The sequence below is a fragment of the Amblyomma americanum genome, chromosome 7 (genome assembly GCF_052857255.1).
Source record: "Amblyomma americanum isolate KBUSLIRL-KWMA chromosome 7, ASM5285725v1, whole genome shotgun sequence".
Lineage (NCBI taxonomy): Eukaryota > Metazoa > Arthropoda > Arachnida > Ixodida > Ixodidae > Amblyomma > Amblyomma americanum.
Window position 1 is genome coordinate 94,276,584 of NC_135503.1, and position 18,447 is coordinate 94,295,030.

An 18,447-nucleotide genomic window follows, 5' to 3' on the forward strand; every position below is an offset into this window, starting at 1 on the left:
GTGAAGAACGTATATCACAAACTTAAAGATTACTATACAGATAACAACTATCAAGTAGTCCAGAACGGAAGCTGAAATGAGCCTTTCTGTTAACCACTAGTGTATCGGTGGCCTTACCTCCACACTCTGGAAATAACTTCAACATTCCGTCTTCCTTCGAACAGCCCCTCAGAGTGTTCGGCGAGGATACGAAGTGTATTGACTCAATGACTTACAGCACTCCATAGGCTCGCCAGCTGAAATGAGAGCCAGGATCGAAGACGGCGTCGTCTACTCACCTTTTCCTGCTGCCGAGATACCTTGCTGCTCGTTCTACGAGGCTGCCAAGGAGGCGCTATTTAAAGACCCTGATAAGCTGGCGCTGGTAAGTGCTCCATGTGTGGCTTTATTAAATGCGAAAACACTTGTGAATAAAGCAGGGCACGAGGCAGCACAGTGTCACTTTTAAGCACGTAACCTGATGACTCGTTGCCTTATTGCTTCTTCTCAAAGCGCCAACGAGCCGTGTATCTCAGAAAATCAGTTCAACATTGTGCAGTCTTATGTATATTAACGGGCCGGATTGAGTCTTGAAAACTGTTAGAGTGCCATGAACCTTTAGTATGTTTATTACAATCTGTCAGTTTTCCTGTACTGCCGTATAAAAAAATGACCGCTGCTCAAAAGGGCAGAGCTATTTCCCAGATTTTGCATGCATTAGTAAAGGCAAGCTCACTGCTCCTGACGTCTATTGCGGGTGCACCCGCGGTCACATAAATTGCATCGCGCAATTGTGGATAGTTACAGCTTGGACCAGTACAACACGGAACACAATTTCCTTTGGCGTCGGATATTTTTTTTTTATCCGGGAGCAGGCATTGTAGGCAGTAAAGTCTTCTCTGAATGCAGCTCCAAGATTGATCACATGCACCAGCAAGTGTGTAGGCCTCCACATCTCTTTCACATGTATTAAGGAGCCTAAATTAAATTTTAAAGGAAACACGTGTGAATAAGACGACGTGGATTAACTGAAGAATAAAGAAGAGGAAGAAGAAGCATTCGTTGAGGTGGAGAGAGATGATTGGTGGAGAAAAGAAGGCGACGACAAGGCTTACGTAGACTTACACCGAGGCTATAAAAGGGCGAGTGAGAGCTAGGCACAGGGGGGAAACAGCAGAGAAGCAGAGGTTCCGTCGGGTCAGGGACACTCTAACTGGAAATGAGCGACGCCGGCTACTGCTCCGGTGCGCTCGCGTTCTACGGCATCGCATCGTGGACCTCCTGCCGTGCCTGAGCCCGTTCCGGGGAGTCAACGGAGGACGCGACCACCTGCTAGGGCCAGGGGTATCTCCAATGCGGTTGCCACCCATTCAGGTGGTGTCCCCAACGCCAACAACACCGGCATCACCTCCCCGGGCGCTTGGACCGGGAGCGTATACGACGCAGCCAGCGACGCCGCCAGTGACGCCAGCCCAAGGACGCCGAACGCCGCCTCGACGCCGGCTACGGGATCCATACAACGCCGCAGCCGCACCGAGCCAACCGTGAGCACGAACGCCGACCACTAATAGTAGAACGCTAGTAGAAGACGCTGGTAGCAGTGAGCCCGTGTCGTGTGTATTTATAGCCTTTGTGTTGTGTGTTAGTTTCGTTAGTTTTGTGTTCGAGTGTGTATGCCACGTAGGGTGTATTAAATGTGCGTCTGTGTGGGTACACCCGTCGCCAAGTCCATTCTTTCGGTCCGAGTGTTCTCCGGGGAGATCCATGACAAAGATAAGTGGCGAGCCTGTGCCAGGATTCATTTCCTTTCTTATTTTTGCTTCGTCTCGGATCGTTCCGATTTCTCAACGGCAGGAAGGATGGATTTGGCAAGAACGTTAGAACTGGCGCTCAAGCTACGATTAAGCAAGGAAGAGGCGATGCATCTCTATGAGGAGGAGGGAAAGAGGCATAGAGAGGAAAGGGCGCAAGCCCGCGCAGACGCTCACGAGGCAGAAGAGCGAGAAGAGAAAAGAGCTCGCGAGGCAGAAGAACAGGAGAAAAGAAAGATAGAACGGGAGAAGGAGTTTATTTTGTGGAAACAGGCGCATGTCGCGAGAGGATATGATGAGATCACGGACAATGATCATCGTTCCTTAGCGGGTACAGAATCTCTTAGACCGGCCAGAGTTTGTCCAAGAAAGCTGATGGCTCCTTTCGATGACAAAAGAGATGATTTGGATGCATATCTGCAACGATTCGAGCGGATAGCTTTGGGGCAAGGCTTGGAGCACAGTGAATGGGCCACGGCATTGAGCATGTGTTTAGTCGGAGAGGCGCGGAATGTGTTTGGAAGGATGCCTGCTGCTGATTCCATGGACTACGAGAAAGTCAAAAAGGCACTCCTCCAAAGATTCAGGCTTACGGCAGAGGGTTTTCGTGAGAGATTTCGCACCGCGAAACCTGAGGATTCGGAAACCGCTAAGCAGTTTTCCTGCAGGCTATCCAACTATTTTGATAGGTGGCTTGATATGTCAAACACAGAACAGTGTTTTGAAGGTGTGCGTGACAAGCTGGTCACAGAGCAACCTTTAGCGTGTTGCAGCTCTAAGCTGGCGCTATTCCTGAAAGAAAGAATGTTGTGTTCATTGTAAGAGTTCGCCGACACTGCAGACCAATTCCTCGAGGCTCAAAGGCTAAGAAATTTGAGTAAGGCAAAGGAGGAAACCCAAAAGATCCTAGAGACAGATGCGGCAAAACCAAGAGCTTATGACGGTGCATCTAAGGAGCCATTAAGGTGTTTTCTCTGCGGCAAGGTGGGACACCGTGCAGCTGACTGTCGGACTAGTAGTGCTGCCCGAAAAACACAGGTTGTGTGCCAAGGTTGTAAGAGGAGGGATCATACTCTGGATGAGTGCCGATACAGAACGCAGGACCGAGCTGCATGCGTTGTCGACTCTAGGGTAGAACTTATCACGCCACCCGAAGTTCCGCAGCTGAAAGGAGAGCAAACGCCGCTGGAAAATGAGGCAGTGAATGGAACCCCCAAGTCGAAAGCAGCAATGCCAGTGGTGGTTGGGCAAATAGGGGACCGTCCTATATTGGTGGTTAGAGACAGCGGAGCCAACACAGTCTTGGTTCGGAGAAGCCTGGTGAAGGACGAGGATCTTACAGGGGAAGCGTCGGCCGTTACACTTGTAAACAGCACTGTAAGGTACCTTCCTGAAGCCAGGATTATAGTGTCCACGCCATATTATATTGGGCAGGTAGTGGCAAAATGCGTAGACCAACCCATCTAAGATCTCATCTTGGGAAACATGAGTGCAAGAAGAGTCGAAGACCCCAATCCCGAGTGGAGGGTGCTCGACGTTGAAGAACATCCAAAGGAGGAAAGGCCTGCGACAGCTCAGACTGGTGCAGTCAATTTCACGTCGGCAGTGGAGACAAGAGCTCAAGCGACAGCACGAGCAACGCGGCGTCCCCTCTCTACTCCTGTTACGATGTGCCTGAGTGTAACACCGGGCGAAGTTGCAATTAGACAAAAAGAAGACCCGAGCTTGAAGGCCTGCTTCGAAAGAGTCGGGGAAAAAGTTAAAAGAAAGAAGAGTCGTTTGTCATTTGAATATCAATTGGTAAATTGTCTTCTGCACAGGGAATGCATATTTAATTCAGGAAGGCGAGTCCAACAGCTGGTGTTACCGAGAGATATGCGAGAGACCGTGCTACGCTTAGGACATGACGCCATTATGGCCGGACACCAGGGTGTTCAAAAAGCGGTGTCTAGGATCACCGAGGAGTTCTTTTGGCCGTGAGTTCAGAGTGACGTTAAGCGCTTTGTTCGCTCATGTGACGTGTGCCAGCGCACAGTTCCTAAGGAAAGAATTGGTCCTGTACCTGTGGGCAAGATGGCAGGCATTGACTTAGCATTTCAAAGAATAGCTATTGACATTGTGGGGGTGGGATAAGGTATTAATAAACCACAATTTTTTAATGACGACAGAAGATAGCATTGGAGCTCACTTCATCAGTAAAGCCAACTGAACAGCTTGGATGTATCCTATTGTTGTTGCTGTTGTAATGTATCTCTGGGATTTATCTTGTTGTTGTTGACGTTGTTGTTGTTATGTGATTATTAAAGGGAGTATGCTGTACTCATCAAAGTGTTCATTAAGGACTCTGTACGGACAACGGTAGTGGTGTGTCAGTGTTCTGAAAACGCAATTTGGTGTGCTGTGTAAGTGGTATGTGTTTGGTGTGTGCTGGACATCTGCGGTGGGGTGTGTGCTGGGTCCAGAATCGCCACAGAAGATGGTCGGTTGGCTGGATAACTTGAAGATGAGTATAACGTGAGCAGTTTTTCATGGAAAAAGTCTGGAGAGAGGGGGCCTTTGTCACATATATTAAGGAGCCTAAATTAAATTTTAAACGAAACACCTGTGAAGAAGACGACGTGGATTAACCGAAGAATAAAGAAGAGGAAGAAGAAGCATTCGGTGAGGTGGAGAGAGATGATTGGTGGAGAAGAGAAGACGACGACGACAAGGCTTACGTGGACTAACACCGAGGCTATAAAAGGGCGAGTGAGAGCGAGGCACTGGGGGGGAACACCAGAGAAGCAGAGGCTCCGGCGGGTCAGGGACACATCGGCTGGAAGAGAGCGACGCCGGCTACTGCTCCGGTGAGCTCGTGTTCTAGGGCTTCGCATCGTGGACTTCCTGCCGCGCCTGAGGCCGTTCCGGGCAGTCGACGGAGGATGCTACCACCTGCTACGGCCAGGGGTATCTCCAGCGCTGTTGCCAACCATCCGTGTGGTGCCCCCAAAGCCAACAACAACCGGCATCACCTCCACGGGCCCTTGGACCGGGAGCTTATACGACGCAGCCAGCGACGCCGCCAGCAACGCCAGCCCAAGCACGCCGAACGCCGCCTCGACGCCGGCTACAGGATCCATACAACGCCGCAGCCGCACCAAACCAACCGTGAGCACGAACGCCGACCACTAATAGTAGAACGCTAGTAGAAGACGCTGGTAGCAGTGAGCCCGTGTCGTGTGTATTTATAGCCTTTGTGTTGTGTGTTAGTTTCGTTAGTTTTGTGTTCGAGTGTGTATGCCACGTAGGGTGTATTAAATGTGCGTTTGTGTGGGTACACCCGTCGCCTAGTCCATTCTTTCGGTCCGAGTGTTCTCCGGAGATATCCGTGGCAGGCCTCTATATATATCGTTCATGATAGCTCAGAGTACAGTTTTGGTATGTAGAAATCAACGACCGAGCGAATTGAAGAGCCTTGCCAGTTGCACCGAAAGCAAATACAAAAGAGATTCTAAACCTACACTATGGTTCTTGATGAACTGAAACCAAGAGATAGCCTGAACGCATGAAAAGGAGCGGCTGTGAAGAATCCGCGCCTTGTCATGTTGCCTTAGTTTCCCGTTCGTGAAGGCGCCGGTGCTTTGTGATGTTTCAAGTTACACCAAACCAACAAATAGGCTGGTTGCATGTCCTAGCTCGATGTTCGTTGCGTAGGAATCTGTTTATTAAAACGCAAGTTCTACACACGAAATGCAGACGGATGGCGCCGTGGCGGTGACGCGCGGAGAGCTCTTCGTGCGAATGCAACGTTACGGCGCGGGCTTCCAGAAGCATGGCGTCAAGCCAGGTGACCGGGTCTGCGTCGCAATCGGCAACAGCGTGGACAGTTTCGCTGCCATGTGGGGCTGTGTCTTCACCGGTGCAAGCGTCATGCTGGCCTCAATGTCATACATCGAACGTAAGTGGCCTGACTCCAGAACATATTTGTCAGATGTTTTTTATTGCGCAATATATGCATTATAAGCGAAACCTAACTTACTCTTGTACGGTATCTCTTTGTCCGGAGAGTTAGGAATACCAAAAAACAATAAAAATAATCATGGTCCAGCCTACGCCTACAGATGGACATAACCTGCGCAAGCGTATACCTGCGCTCTCCGCACCTGTGCTCACATTTTGTACAGCAAACACGTGCAAACGCTTTGCGTCTTGGTACGGGCCACTGCCCCTTACACAGCTTGCTCTGTAGGCATGGGCTTCAGTTCTCGCCGAACCCGCAACACAGCCTTGACTCTCCTGGAGAGCGGAGGACCTCTGATCTGTGCACAAACGTACGTTTAACTGCTTTTAAAGAAGCGTAACGAGAAATCGCCCAGTTCCACATTCCGTGCTTATTTTTATGCAGTAGCGTATTCTAAGACTACGACTGATCAGCCTAGATGCTTTTATATTTTGTTCAGCATTGAAAAAAAATTTACTGGCTTTGTTTTCGTTTGTCAGCTTATATTCAGCATTATACAATTTGGCACTATATTCCTGTGTACTGTTCGAAGTGTTCTCCGATGCGCTTTAATTCAGTGAGCACGGCTTAGATTGGTTCTCGAGGTCTTCATTGCTCCTGCTCTCGCAGCCGCGCTGTCTTTTTGTTTGGTAGTTAAGACAGAAGAGGCTTTTCAAAACAATGTGCTTGACTGCTAATCCTTTGATGTAGTCATGCAGGCTCACATTGTTTCACGTGAAGAGACTGTCTCCTTTCGAGTTTTTAGCGTCACAAGCGAATTCCGAAAGAAAGTTTGTTGCATGATTCCTCGAGCTTTTTTCTATAAATCTGTTTCGTTGTTAAAACTTTAGTTATTGCAATTTTTTACAGTATTTTTGTCACACCTGTGCAAAATTATTTTTTGGCCTTTCGACTTACAAGGTTAACCAGTTTAGTTTCTTGGGGCCAGCACAGATTATTATCATAAGGGAGAAGTGTGTCAGAGGTTTAGGTCTTATGATATGGCACGGCTGCCGCTTCCCTTTTTAAACGCGAGATATTCTTCGCTCTTCGGGTTTACTAATTTCTCATGAGGTTTCTGCAGAGGTACGACATTTAACAGATGTGTAAGCAAGTTTTCGACTTCTCCAAACGCCAAGACCCGTGCTAAATGCACTCTATACAAAGAATGACGTTAAAACCTGCATGCAAGATGTCGTAGGGCAGTGATGCGCTATATGAGAACCTATTTAGTGACGGTAAATAATGGCTTTTCTTTGGTGTTTCCAGGCGAATTACGCTATCGGCTCAAAGACTGCGATATCACACACATCATTACGGAGCCAGCTTATGCTGAGATCACCACTAAGGCAGCAGCGTCTCTGAAACTGAAGATATGCTGAAGCAATCTAAAGTGTTATACTAACGGTGCATATGATGATGTAAACATTTTTGAATAATTGTATACATTACACCAATGTGAGGATTTTCAGCTTTGCGTCGGTCAACTCATAGTTTACAGGGCTCAGGTATTGCTTTGTCGAGAACGAAGTTCTAGGCATTTTCCACAGAATTTGCTCTTGACTGCGCTACAGGTAGCGGGCCTGGAACATAGCAAACTAGGCTGCAAGTAATGAATTGGTGTCTGAAGGTGCGGAGATTTCGCGCTTCCATTAAGATCATGTAGAAGCTTATAAACTGATGTGGCCCAAGTGGAGGGTGCCGGTTACGACGCAGGAATTGCACGTGGTGTTGTGCGCACGAACTCCTCTTCTGATCCGTTGTGAGTACTCGCCACGGTGTACTGGTGTTTATGCGGATACGTCGGCACCGGCGCCGACGGTCATGTGAGGTTCCATGAGCGCAAGTATCGTGTCACAACATGCACTTGTACCCGCCATGGTGTGAAAGCCGGAAATAGTGGAGATAGTGGAAATAATTCACTGTTTCGGCAGCTATCATTCTGTCGGCCAGCAGTGCCTGCAGCTACCCGACATCTCAGCATAAACACTTGCCTGATTGATGACTGGTTTCATTCACTCAAAAATTGTCTTCTTAAGCTCTGTGTATTTTAACATATTAGTGGCGCACTTATATTTCGGGCTCCCTGATCTTACGAAGGGTGCTCTCTATTCTATTCTAATATCGTTTTATTCAATAACGACCAAAGTGAAACGGTATTAACTGTAGCAAACATTGCAGAAATCATATTTTAACAGATTGATATGATCAATCAAAAAATTTTTTGAAGCCGATATCAAATTTAGTTTCTTTTCAATGCTGTCACCGGTGATAAATTAAGTTTTTCAGTATTTATTGGTGCTATCATTCTTGTTTTCTATGCATGAACTGATTGCGTAACAAATTCAGTGTAGATAGTTTCCACTGACCATTATGTCCAGTCGATGGTGTTTGCGAGCTAAATATATTTTCAGTATCATTTTTTTGAAGAAGTCTGAACATTCCAATGACCGTTAAAAGCATTTAATTAAAACATATTGGAAGCTCATCGAAATTTGCTCCGCAGATTTTAACCGACTGCCTCTGGTGCCGTCTACTGCATATTCATGTTTAAAAGAACAGGCTGTAGAGTGCTCTTGATGTAGACTAAGAGCGACTTAAGGAGCAAAGAAAGGAAATGAATGGATGTTAAGCAGCCAGTGACCAACTGACTGCTCTGCACATACCGTGGTTTATGATTTGAGCGAAATAGAGGAGAGAATGAAAGGCCTGTTCAGATTATAATATGAAGCACTGTAATCATTCTTGTTTTCATTCATTTGTGTCACATATGGTTGTGTATATATTTCTGTCCCATATGTGTCTACTACGAACTCCTTTCTTCGCACCCCAACTGGTACTTGACATGCTTGACCACATATGAGCTCTATGGCTTAGTATCAACTACCATCACGCCTCCTATGAAATACATAGCAGCTCGTCAGTGTTTTGTATGAACTTAAGCGTGTTTCGTTAAATGCGCGGAGAAGATCCCAACAGGCGACCAAGCAATGTGTAATAAAAAAAAAACTTGGGGCATCTTTACGACATTAATAATGAAAAGGAAATGCAAGAGCATTCAGGTGCTGTCTACAACACTGGGGTGCCTACAATGAGCGTCAATGGTCTTCTTCCCACTTTCCGGCCAAAACTCCCGTTGGAACCGGTTTAATTATCCTTGTAGGTACGCATGAGTCATCACATTCGAGGATGTTCAATTACCATTTACTGTAATATCCTAAGAGAATATAATAATCCGACTCACTAATTCACTTTAAACAATTTTCTGGCGTATGCCTCCTTCGAATTTTTGCGTTGCGTTGGAATGTATTGAAGGTGCCTAGCGGCATCTAAGCTTTAAATGGGACGTACGCGGGTGGAAGCCCAGTTTATTAAATGACATATAAAAAATAATAAATACAAGTTACGTGTGAGGCTATGAAAGAGCATGAGATTTAGGCTTGTAGTTCACCTTGTATGATGTTGTTCTCACTGTTGTGTCGTCTTCACGCTGTTAAGTGAGTCACTGCCAACGCTGTATTTGTTAAGCGCCAGTATAGCTCTGAGCATCTAATCTTTTCGGAATGTGATTTTTGCTTTTAGCATAACATCACATTGTTTAATTATCACAAAGTACAAGAAACCATGTTTTACAGATTTTTATTGTAGATCTCTTAATATCAGGAACCATGCGCAAGAGCTAGAATTGAACTTAGATGTGGAAGATAACTTGATTCCGCGAATTTTACTTAGAACGGCAGATTCTCTTTTGTTCCTTGCGCAGGCATTCTTTGCAACCGGGCCCGTCGAAAGATTTGTGTCGGCGGCAGCGTTTCGGGACCTGGATGAAGCCGCCTTCCGAGAGGTTCCCATTCAGGACCCTCGGAATTGCGTGCTCTGCACCTGCTACACATCGGGCACAACAGGCCTTCCAAAGGGTGCCGTTATCACCCACTACAGCTTCCTGGCAAACTTGGCCACTGCAAGGTGCGCTTGTGGTCACTTCTGGATATTTTCGGGTCATTAAAGCAATGCAGGTCGGAACGAATGTTGTTGATAAAAACTCCGCGGTGAAGCTGCAGTACCATCTGAAGTCTTAGCGGTATATGGCTGTCTTTAATTCACGCTCGTACATCAACTTCCTGGTGCAAGAGAACAGAAGAAATGGGAAACGTTCGGGTGAGCAATTTAAAGTTGCATACAATTGGATAGACTTCAACAACAACAAGAAATTTCTCGAATGATCCACGTGTGTTAGTATGGCGGGACCCATTCACGGGCAGCTGCAAACTCTGAAGACAGTATGCTGACCTACACCACATGGAGTGGGCCTGCCAGTACAATATCCATATAGCCGTTATGAGTCAGCCTACTTGGGAGGGCTGGGAGGCAGCCCTGTCTAGCTCAGACCTGGATGCCCAGCGGGCCGTGGTTTAGAGAGCACGGGCAGCAGTGGCGGCCAATGGCGTCCCGAAATGGGACTGCCACCCAGCACAACAACAATCTCCACCTCGCATTCTCTATTTAGTACAGTGCAGCAATAAATATTTTCTGGTCTGCCCTTCTCCAATGATTCTGGCGCTTTAAGCGCTCGACCTAAACGAGTATATTGCCACCTGCTGTGGGGCCACTGCAACTTCCAGTCTGCAAGTGGTGATAGTTATATATTATTTGAAGTTTCCCTTAGGCCATTAGAATGAAAGCTGGGTCACCTTTGGTGCAATATACTTTGATTGCGCCGTTCACCCTCTACGAGAAAAAAGTATAGCCCTCCGAAGCATCCCCACCAAATCATTATTTCTTCTGGTTTCGCAGGCCCTGCTTGTGCTGGGAGGAAAGTGACGTGGTACTCGTAGCATCCTCTCTCTCGCACGCCTCGGGCTTCCTCTTTGTCACCACGGGCATCCTCCTAGGCGCTGCAGTCGTCATGGCACCTGCCGGCGTCAAATTCGAACGAGTCAGACAGTTGGTCAGAAAGTATAAGGTGTGAACGCTTTGTCCTGTTTTAAGCACTTGCTTTGACTGCGTGTGTATGCGATATTACTAAAGTTATAAATTGTCTCATGTGTCAGGCATTTCAATACACATAGATGTAGAAGTGGGTGGTGGTGTCAGAGGTATTTTTGACGTGATTATTGGAATATGCCGAGAATGGCATTGAAATTGAATTATTAGAGTTCGAAAGCTCTTTCATATAAAGGAGGGATTGCAGGTGCGAGGTGGGATGCGCTTCGGGGCTTTACGAGCCTTACTGATGTCTTGCAGGATTAGAACTAAAGGCTGCTGTGATTGATTTGTTTAGTGATGACAGGTGAAATCTAAAGGAACAATTTGACGAATTTAAATTGACCTTTATTGACAGATTACCGTGGTCCAGTGACAACTACTATACATATATTGAAATTGGCGCTTCAAAAAGGGAGAAAAGCTTGAAGGGCAGGTAACGAGGTTTTAGAATTCGACGAGTTTAAAGGTATATAATGTGTAAAGCTTGGAGATAACGCATGCGAATTATTTTTGTGCATTTGAAATGGTGGAGTAATCGTAGAATAAATCTGCATTGGTTTGTCAGGCTTCTCTGCAGTGCGCAGCGATGGGCAGAGGCCGTAACGATGACGTCAGATGGGGCGGCGCTGGGTTTCCAGCTGATAAACGGTTGTTTGAAGGAAGTAAACCAACGCCGCCGACGGTGAAGCCCACGAAGCATTGTTTGGCGGTATTGGAAGGCTCCCTGCAGCTCGTGGGCAAAGGTAGCGGACGTCTGGAATTTCGGCAACAGTGACGTGATAACGAGTTGCTCCGTACTTCTATAACGTAGTGAGCTGAAGCCTGACTATCTCTTCCGTTTGAATCGGGAATTACGTCCCTATTTTTATGCTGGCGAAAAAATACTTGGCATGCTTTAGCTTGAGGTTCATAGATTCGATTTCTTTAAGGAACTCAAATTCTCAAAAAACCATTTCGCCTTCTCTTTAACGAATAATATTCAGGTATCGGCACTAAATGCCTTTTCCGGAAGCGAACTACGGTATGTCAACACGTGTTTTCCTAGTAGACAACACAACTCTCATTCAAAATGGTTTTCGAACAGTACTTTTCGGCTATGAAGTCACTGGTCTGAATCAAGTGCCGAAAAAGTCAGAAGCGCATTTTTTTCTGCAGTAAATATGTGCTTTGCAGCTGTACAGTCATCTGCATTGTGAGCAACAACCCAGAAAACTGTATTGTAAGCACTGTGAGTGACCTTCATCTTCATCTCAGCGTAATCATCATCGGTCATCGGGTCGTGCGAAGAAGACGAAGTGTTGCTAAGCTGTGACTAGTCGGTAGCTGCTGCTTCGGTCTACCTGAAGTAAAAAGGTGAATTTGCTGGTGCGTTCTTCTGCCTCACAAGTGGTGGAGGTGACTCCTGATCCCAGCGTCCTCAACGCGGCACCCCCTGGAGCTCCGTTCCGGTCGTGTTCTTGGCGGCACATCAACCGCCATGGCGCAGTCACATCCCCCTGCTCTCACCGTTCCGGCGCCTGTAGCTACCGATGGGCATCCCACGGCTGCCCATGCCACCTCTGCACCACTGACGTCCCAAGGTGCACTTGCTCAGCACCATTTGACCCACCCAACTTGGTCAGTTACCTCACGTCAGCGCGACCCTCCGGTTTTCGCCGGTCTCCGCGGTGACGACGTCGAAGACTGGCTACAGCAGTACGATCGGGTGAGCGCTTTTAACGGTTGGGACGCTTCTATGAAGCTACTCAACGTCTCATTCTACCTGAGTGACGTGGCTAAGACGTGGTTCCTCAACCATGAGGACGCCATTCCTGACTGGCCTCAATTCACGACACAGATCCGCCAGATATTTGGAACTGTTGGTGCTGGTCCGACCTCTTTTCAAAAGAAGCTAGAGACCCGTGTGCAGCTTCCAGGAGAGACATACACATCATACATTGAGGACGTACTCGCCCTTTGCCGGCGAGTTAACAATGGCATGGTCGAGGCTGAACGTGTCGGACATATTTTAAAAGGAATTGGCTCTTTTGCCTACGCAGCTCTAGCTGCCCAAAATCCCGTCACGGTGGCAGACATTCGTGCCACTTGCCAGCGACTTGACTATCTACAGTCGCGCCGCCTCAACAACACCTGGGATCCGAGCCAAATTCCCGAAACTGATCTGCGCACCATCATACGATCTATAATACGGGAAGAGCTCCACAATGATATTTCGTCGGTTCCTGCCTTCTCACGCCCACCTGCTCAATCTACTGGGTTGCGTGGCATTATCAAGGAGGAGCTTACTTCACTCAATCGTCCCATGGCTACAGAACCACCAGCCCCTCCCTACGTTCCGACGTATGCTGAAGTCACTGCGGCTCCTCCTCCTTGTCCTCCTGTCCATCACGCGCCCGTCCCACCCAGCCTCGCCGCCCTGTCCCCGCGACCACCGGTGTATGGTAATTGGCGGCCTCTCCCACCTCGTCCAGTATGTTTCTACTGCGGAATCCGCGGCCATGTAACACGCGTTTGTCGCCGACGACTGCGAGATGAGCGTGCGAGCTATGGGTACGTTCGACGTGACGACGCCTACCAGCTTCCTCCTCGCCAGTACTACACCGATAATGACCTCCGTCCCTCTTCCTCCCCGTCGACTTCTCCTGACCGGTCTAGGACAGCACGGCCATCGCGTCGTCGCTCCCCGTCACCCTTTCGCCGGACTTCGTCGCCCCTTCGCCCTCCATCTTCAGCTTCTGCCCGCCAAACGGAAAACTAACCTGTGCAGTTTCCGGAGGTAAAACTGCACCGCCTGTCGTCGCTCCAATTCCTCCTCTGCTCCCATCAAACATGTTGACTGTATTCCTTGAGGGACATGAACTGGAAGCTTTAATTGATACCGGCGCCGCTATTTCTATTATGAAACTTGACTTGTGTTTAAAACTGCGAAAAGTGCGCACACCTTATACCGGTCCTCCTTTACGTGCTGCAAATGGACAGAATATTAACCCTTGTGGAGCGTGTACAGCCCGAGTCACCATTGATGGCATCTTGCACTTCATTGAGTTTGCTGTCCTATCCTCCTGTGTCCATCAACTCATCTTCGGCTGGGATTTCCTCCAAAACGCCTCAGCAGTCATTACGTGTTCCCCTCCCACTATTGAAGTCACTGAATGCAACATTCTTGCCGATAGAAAACCACTTTCTTCCCGTGTAGTTATGCTTGCCGATCACGTCCTCTATCCGGGCAACGAAGATATTCTATCTGTGACTTCTGACGCCGTCACCGATGGCGACGTCCTGATTACACCCAGCCCTCGTCTCCTGTCAAGAGGTATTATCATCATCGTGTCCCTTCTTCGCTTCTCCAGCGGTTCTTCTCTTCTCGCCGCATTCAACACCACATCAGAGCCCATTCTTCTGCGACGCGACTCTACTGTTGCATCAATTGCTTCCGCCCAGCCTGTCACACTTCTTCCCATTTCCACCTCCGATCGCTCTGATTCATCCCCTGCCTCGCTCAGTGCAGCACTTCGCCACACGATCAGCACCGACCTGACAACAGACCAGACAGACGCATTGCTCGCTGTATTGAACAAGCACGCAGACTCGTTCGACGTCAATTCCGGCACACTGGGTCAAACCGCTGCAGCAACGCATCGCATACTCACCGACGGATCAAGCATAGTTAGACGCCGGCCTTATCGTGTTTCTCCAACCGAGCGCAAAGTTATTCAGGAAAATGTTGCTGACATGCTTGCACGCAACATCATACGCCCATCGTCTAGTTCCTGGTCATCGCCTGTTGTGCTAGTGCAAAAAAAAAGACGGTTCGGTTCGTTTTTGTGTAGATTACCGTGCTCTAAACAGAATAACTCGTAAGGATGTGTATCCCCTCCCTCGAATTGACGACGCCCTCGATTGTTTGCAAGGTGCCCAATTTTTCTCCAGCCTTGACTTAAGATCAGGCTACTGGCAGATCCCCATGAATGAAGATGATAAAGAGAAGACCGCCTTTGCAACACCGGACGGTTTATACGAATTCAATGTAATGCCTTTTGGACTCTGCAACGCTCCTGCTACATTCGAGCGTATGATTGACACAGTTCTCCGCGGCCTCAAATGGAAAACATGTCTCTGTTACTTAGATGACATCGTCATTTTTTCTTCGTCATTTCCTGATCACCTTACTCGTCTCGATGAAGTTTTGACAGCACTTTCCAGCGCTGGCCTACAGCTAAACACGAAGAAATGCCGTTTTGCATCAAAATCCATTAAAGTTCTTGGCCATCTCGTAAGCAGCGAAGGAATTAAGCCTGACCCTGAAAAAATCGCTGCTGCGCTGCACTTTCCCCGTCCAACTCGGGTCAAAGATCTCCGCAGTTTCCTCGGCTTGGCATCATACTTCCGCAGATTCATCCGCAATTTCGCCTCTATTGCCTCACCTTTACATGCGCTTCTTCACAACGACACGCCTTTCATCTGGTCTCCTGCTTGCGAAGAAGCATTTGAAACTCTGAAGCGTGCTCTGACTTCGGGTCCCGTCCTCTGCCATTTTGATGATAAAGCACCGACAATTTTGCACACCGACGCCAGTAGCCATGGCATTGGCGCTGTCCTTCTGCAACGCCAAAACGCCTCTACAGAAAATGTTGTTGCCTATGCGAGCCGAACTCTGACTTCTGCGGAACAAAACTACACTATTACCGAACAAGAATGTCTCGCCGTCGTCTGGGCTGTTCAGAAGTTTCGTCCTTACCTGTACGGCCGTCACTTCACAGTCGTCACTGACCACCACGCCCTATGCTGGTTATCCACTTTGAAAAATCTGTCCGGTCGTCTCGGGCGGTGGATCCTCCGCCTTCAAGAGTACGACTTTACTGTCACTTACAAATCGGGCAAGAAGCACAAGGACGCCGACGCTCTCTCTCGTTGCCCTATTGCTTTGCCGTCGCAACCCATGTCCTCGCATTCCTCTCCTGTCCCAACGGAGTCAAGCCATTTAAACCCTACAGTTATGCAGTCTTTGAGCGCCGCCTCTATTGCTCCCATGCCAGATATACACTGCAATCTTGCTCACCACCAGAGTGCTGACCCTTACTGTCAAAAGCTGATTGATAGTCTCAGCGGTGTTCTTAGACCTCCAAATGCCCGTCTCCGTCGTCGGCTCAAAAATTTCAAGTTACAGGATGGCACATTATTTTGGCACAACTACAGCCCACTGGGCCACACATGGGTTCCCGTAATTCCTTCTTCCCTGCGTCCTCAAGTTCTACAAGCCTTCCACGACGACCCCACCGCAGGTCACCTTGGGTACCACAAAACCTATGACCGCATCAAACGTCGTTTCTTCTGGCCTGGCCTTTCAACCTCAGTATTAAAATACGTAGCGTCTTGCATCCCTTGTCAACGACGCAAGCGGTCTACGTCGCCTCCTGCCGGTCTCTTGCAACCTCTCCCATGTCCTTCCACACCTTTCGAAGTCGTCGGAATCGACTTGTATGGACCCCTGCCCTTGACTCCAGCTGGCAACCGCTGGGTCGTTACTGCCGTTGACCACCTCACCCGATACGCTGAAACCGCAGCACTTCCTTCCGGCTCCGCTTCCGAAATCGCCAACTTCTTCCTCCACACCATACTTCTTCGCCACGGCGCCCCTCGCCTCCTCCTTAGCGATCGTGGCAAGTCGTTCCTCTCCACCGTCCTCGCCGCAGTGCTTCATGCTTCAGGCACGGTGCATAAAACTACGTCTCCTTACCACCCTCAGACCAATGGCCTCACAGAACGCTTTCATCGCACCCTTTCTGATATGCTATCCACCTACATTCACCCTCAGCACAACAACTGGGACTCTTTACTCCCCTTTGTAACCTTCGCCTACAACACTGCCGTTCAACGAACCACCACCTACTCTCCGTTTTTTCTTGTTTATGCCCGCCATCCTACCTTCTCCCTCGAAGCATCTTTCTTCACAGCTTCTACTCCTTCTGCCGCGCCTTCCCACGAACAGTTCGTGTCTCGTATCGCCCACTGCCGTGATCGTGCCCGCCTTCAAACTGAAGCCACTCAAGCTTCCAGGAAAAGCACGTATGATGCGACTCATCGCTCAGTGTCTTTCCGCCCTGGAGACGAAGTGCTACTCTGGACACCTACTCGCATCCCCGGCCTGTGTGAAAAGTTTCTGAGCCGTTTTATTGGCCCGTACACGGTTCTGGAACAAACTTCCCCTGTAAACTATCTCATCACACCTGCATCGCCTGTTCGCGATCGTCGGTGTCGCGGCACCGAGATTGTGCACGTGTCGCGCTTGAAACCCTTTAACCGCCGACCTTAAGATTTAATTTGCGACCAGGATGGTCGCTTTCGTTCGGGAGGGGGAATGTTGTAAGCACTGTGAGTGACCTTCATCTTCATCTCAGCGTAATCATCATCGGTCATCGGGTCGTGCGAAGAAGACGAAGTGTTGCTAAGCTGTGACTAGTCGGTAGCTGCTGCTTCGGTCTACCTGAAGTAAAAAGGTGAATTTGCTGGTGCGTTCTTCTGCCTCACAGTATTTTCTCAAGAATAAAAATTAATGAAGGTACCTTGTGTGCCTGCTAAATGACCTAGGAAAGCGATTTTGCTTCACGCCCTAGGTGAAAGCCTTATGTGCGGCCTCACTACCGTTTTCCTATATCAAACTGTATTTGAAGCAAAATTTAATGCCGAAGCATATATTTCAGCATACAACATACAACTTACTTGAAACCTCTTTTGCCATCTTGGTTTTGAAAAAATGCTTTGTATTCGACATGATGTGATTTGCATACGTGTTTAACCTTTTGAGGCGGCGTTCGCAATTCCTCTTAGAAACATTATTTTTATGTCTATATAACTTAGGTAGGCGACCACAGCAATGAAAACCAGTCCAGCTTAGAACGTTAAGGACCGACGGCAATTGCTTTAGGGACTTGTACACAATTTCATCTAAAGTGTTGCGTTGGTGCAAAATTGTGGCATTGAAACAAACGGACTTGTCAAGTGAGTGCTCGTTGGGTGAGAAAATGCATATTGTTGATTAATGAGATGCACATGACGCCAGAAGAGCAGAAAAAATGTGATTACAGATTGCAGAGCCTGACCGCAATTTATGTCGGAAGGCGTGCCCCGAGGCCATTATTCTGAGAAATGTAGTGCATTCCTTTTGTAAGACTCATAAAAAAGGGCTCCATCAGGATGTCACGGCCGCCGAATTCTAATAAAAGAAAGAAATTGGTGCTTGCTATGTCACCCTCGCATAATGAGGCAAAAATTCTCAATCGACACATTTGTGCACAAACAGCATGAATATGCCCATTTCACATTACTAGAAATACCACGTAAGACTTTTCTGGCCTTTATGTGCCCTTTCTTAGTCGTGTGAAATGAACACATTAAGGCACTGAGAGATATTTCTAGCGACTTCACAGGTACCATAATCATCCATAAAGTCAGCAATAAAATTGCAACAAGGAGGGTGTCACTCAGGGAGACACAATCTCGCCTAATCTATTCAACGCCTGTTAACAGCAGGTGTTCAGAGGCTTGTATTGGGAACAGTTGGGGATAATAGTTAATTGAAAATACCTTTGTAATCTGCGATTCGCTGGTGACATTGCTTTGCTAAGTCGCTCAGGAGATGAACGCCTAAATAGGCGTCTCTACCCGCCGCCACATACGAAACTTTCCCCGTAG

General features: G+C 48.1%; 1 protein-coding gene across 1 annotated transcript; it reads left to right on the forward strand.

The window, feature by feature from the left end:
- The first annotated feature begins 220 nt into the window (after positions 1-220).
- Positions 221-10,738, forward strand: LOC144097949 (uncharacterized). The gene is made up of 5 exons (XM_077630543.1): positions 221-364; positions 5,526-5,727; positions 7,039-7,140; positions 9,531-9,735; positions 10,564-10,738. Exons 1-5 carry the CDS (start codon positions 242-244, stop codon positions 10,736-10,738), a joined length of 807 nt encoding a protein of 268 aa, XP_077486669.1. The 5' UTR covers positions 221-241.
- The last annotated feature ends 7,709 nt before the right edge of the window (positions 10,739-18,447 follow it).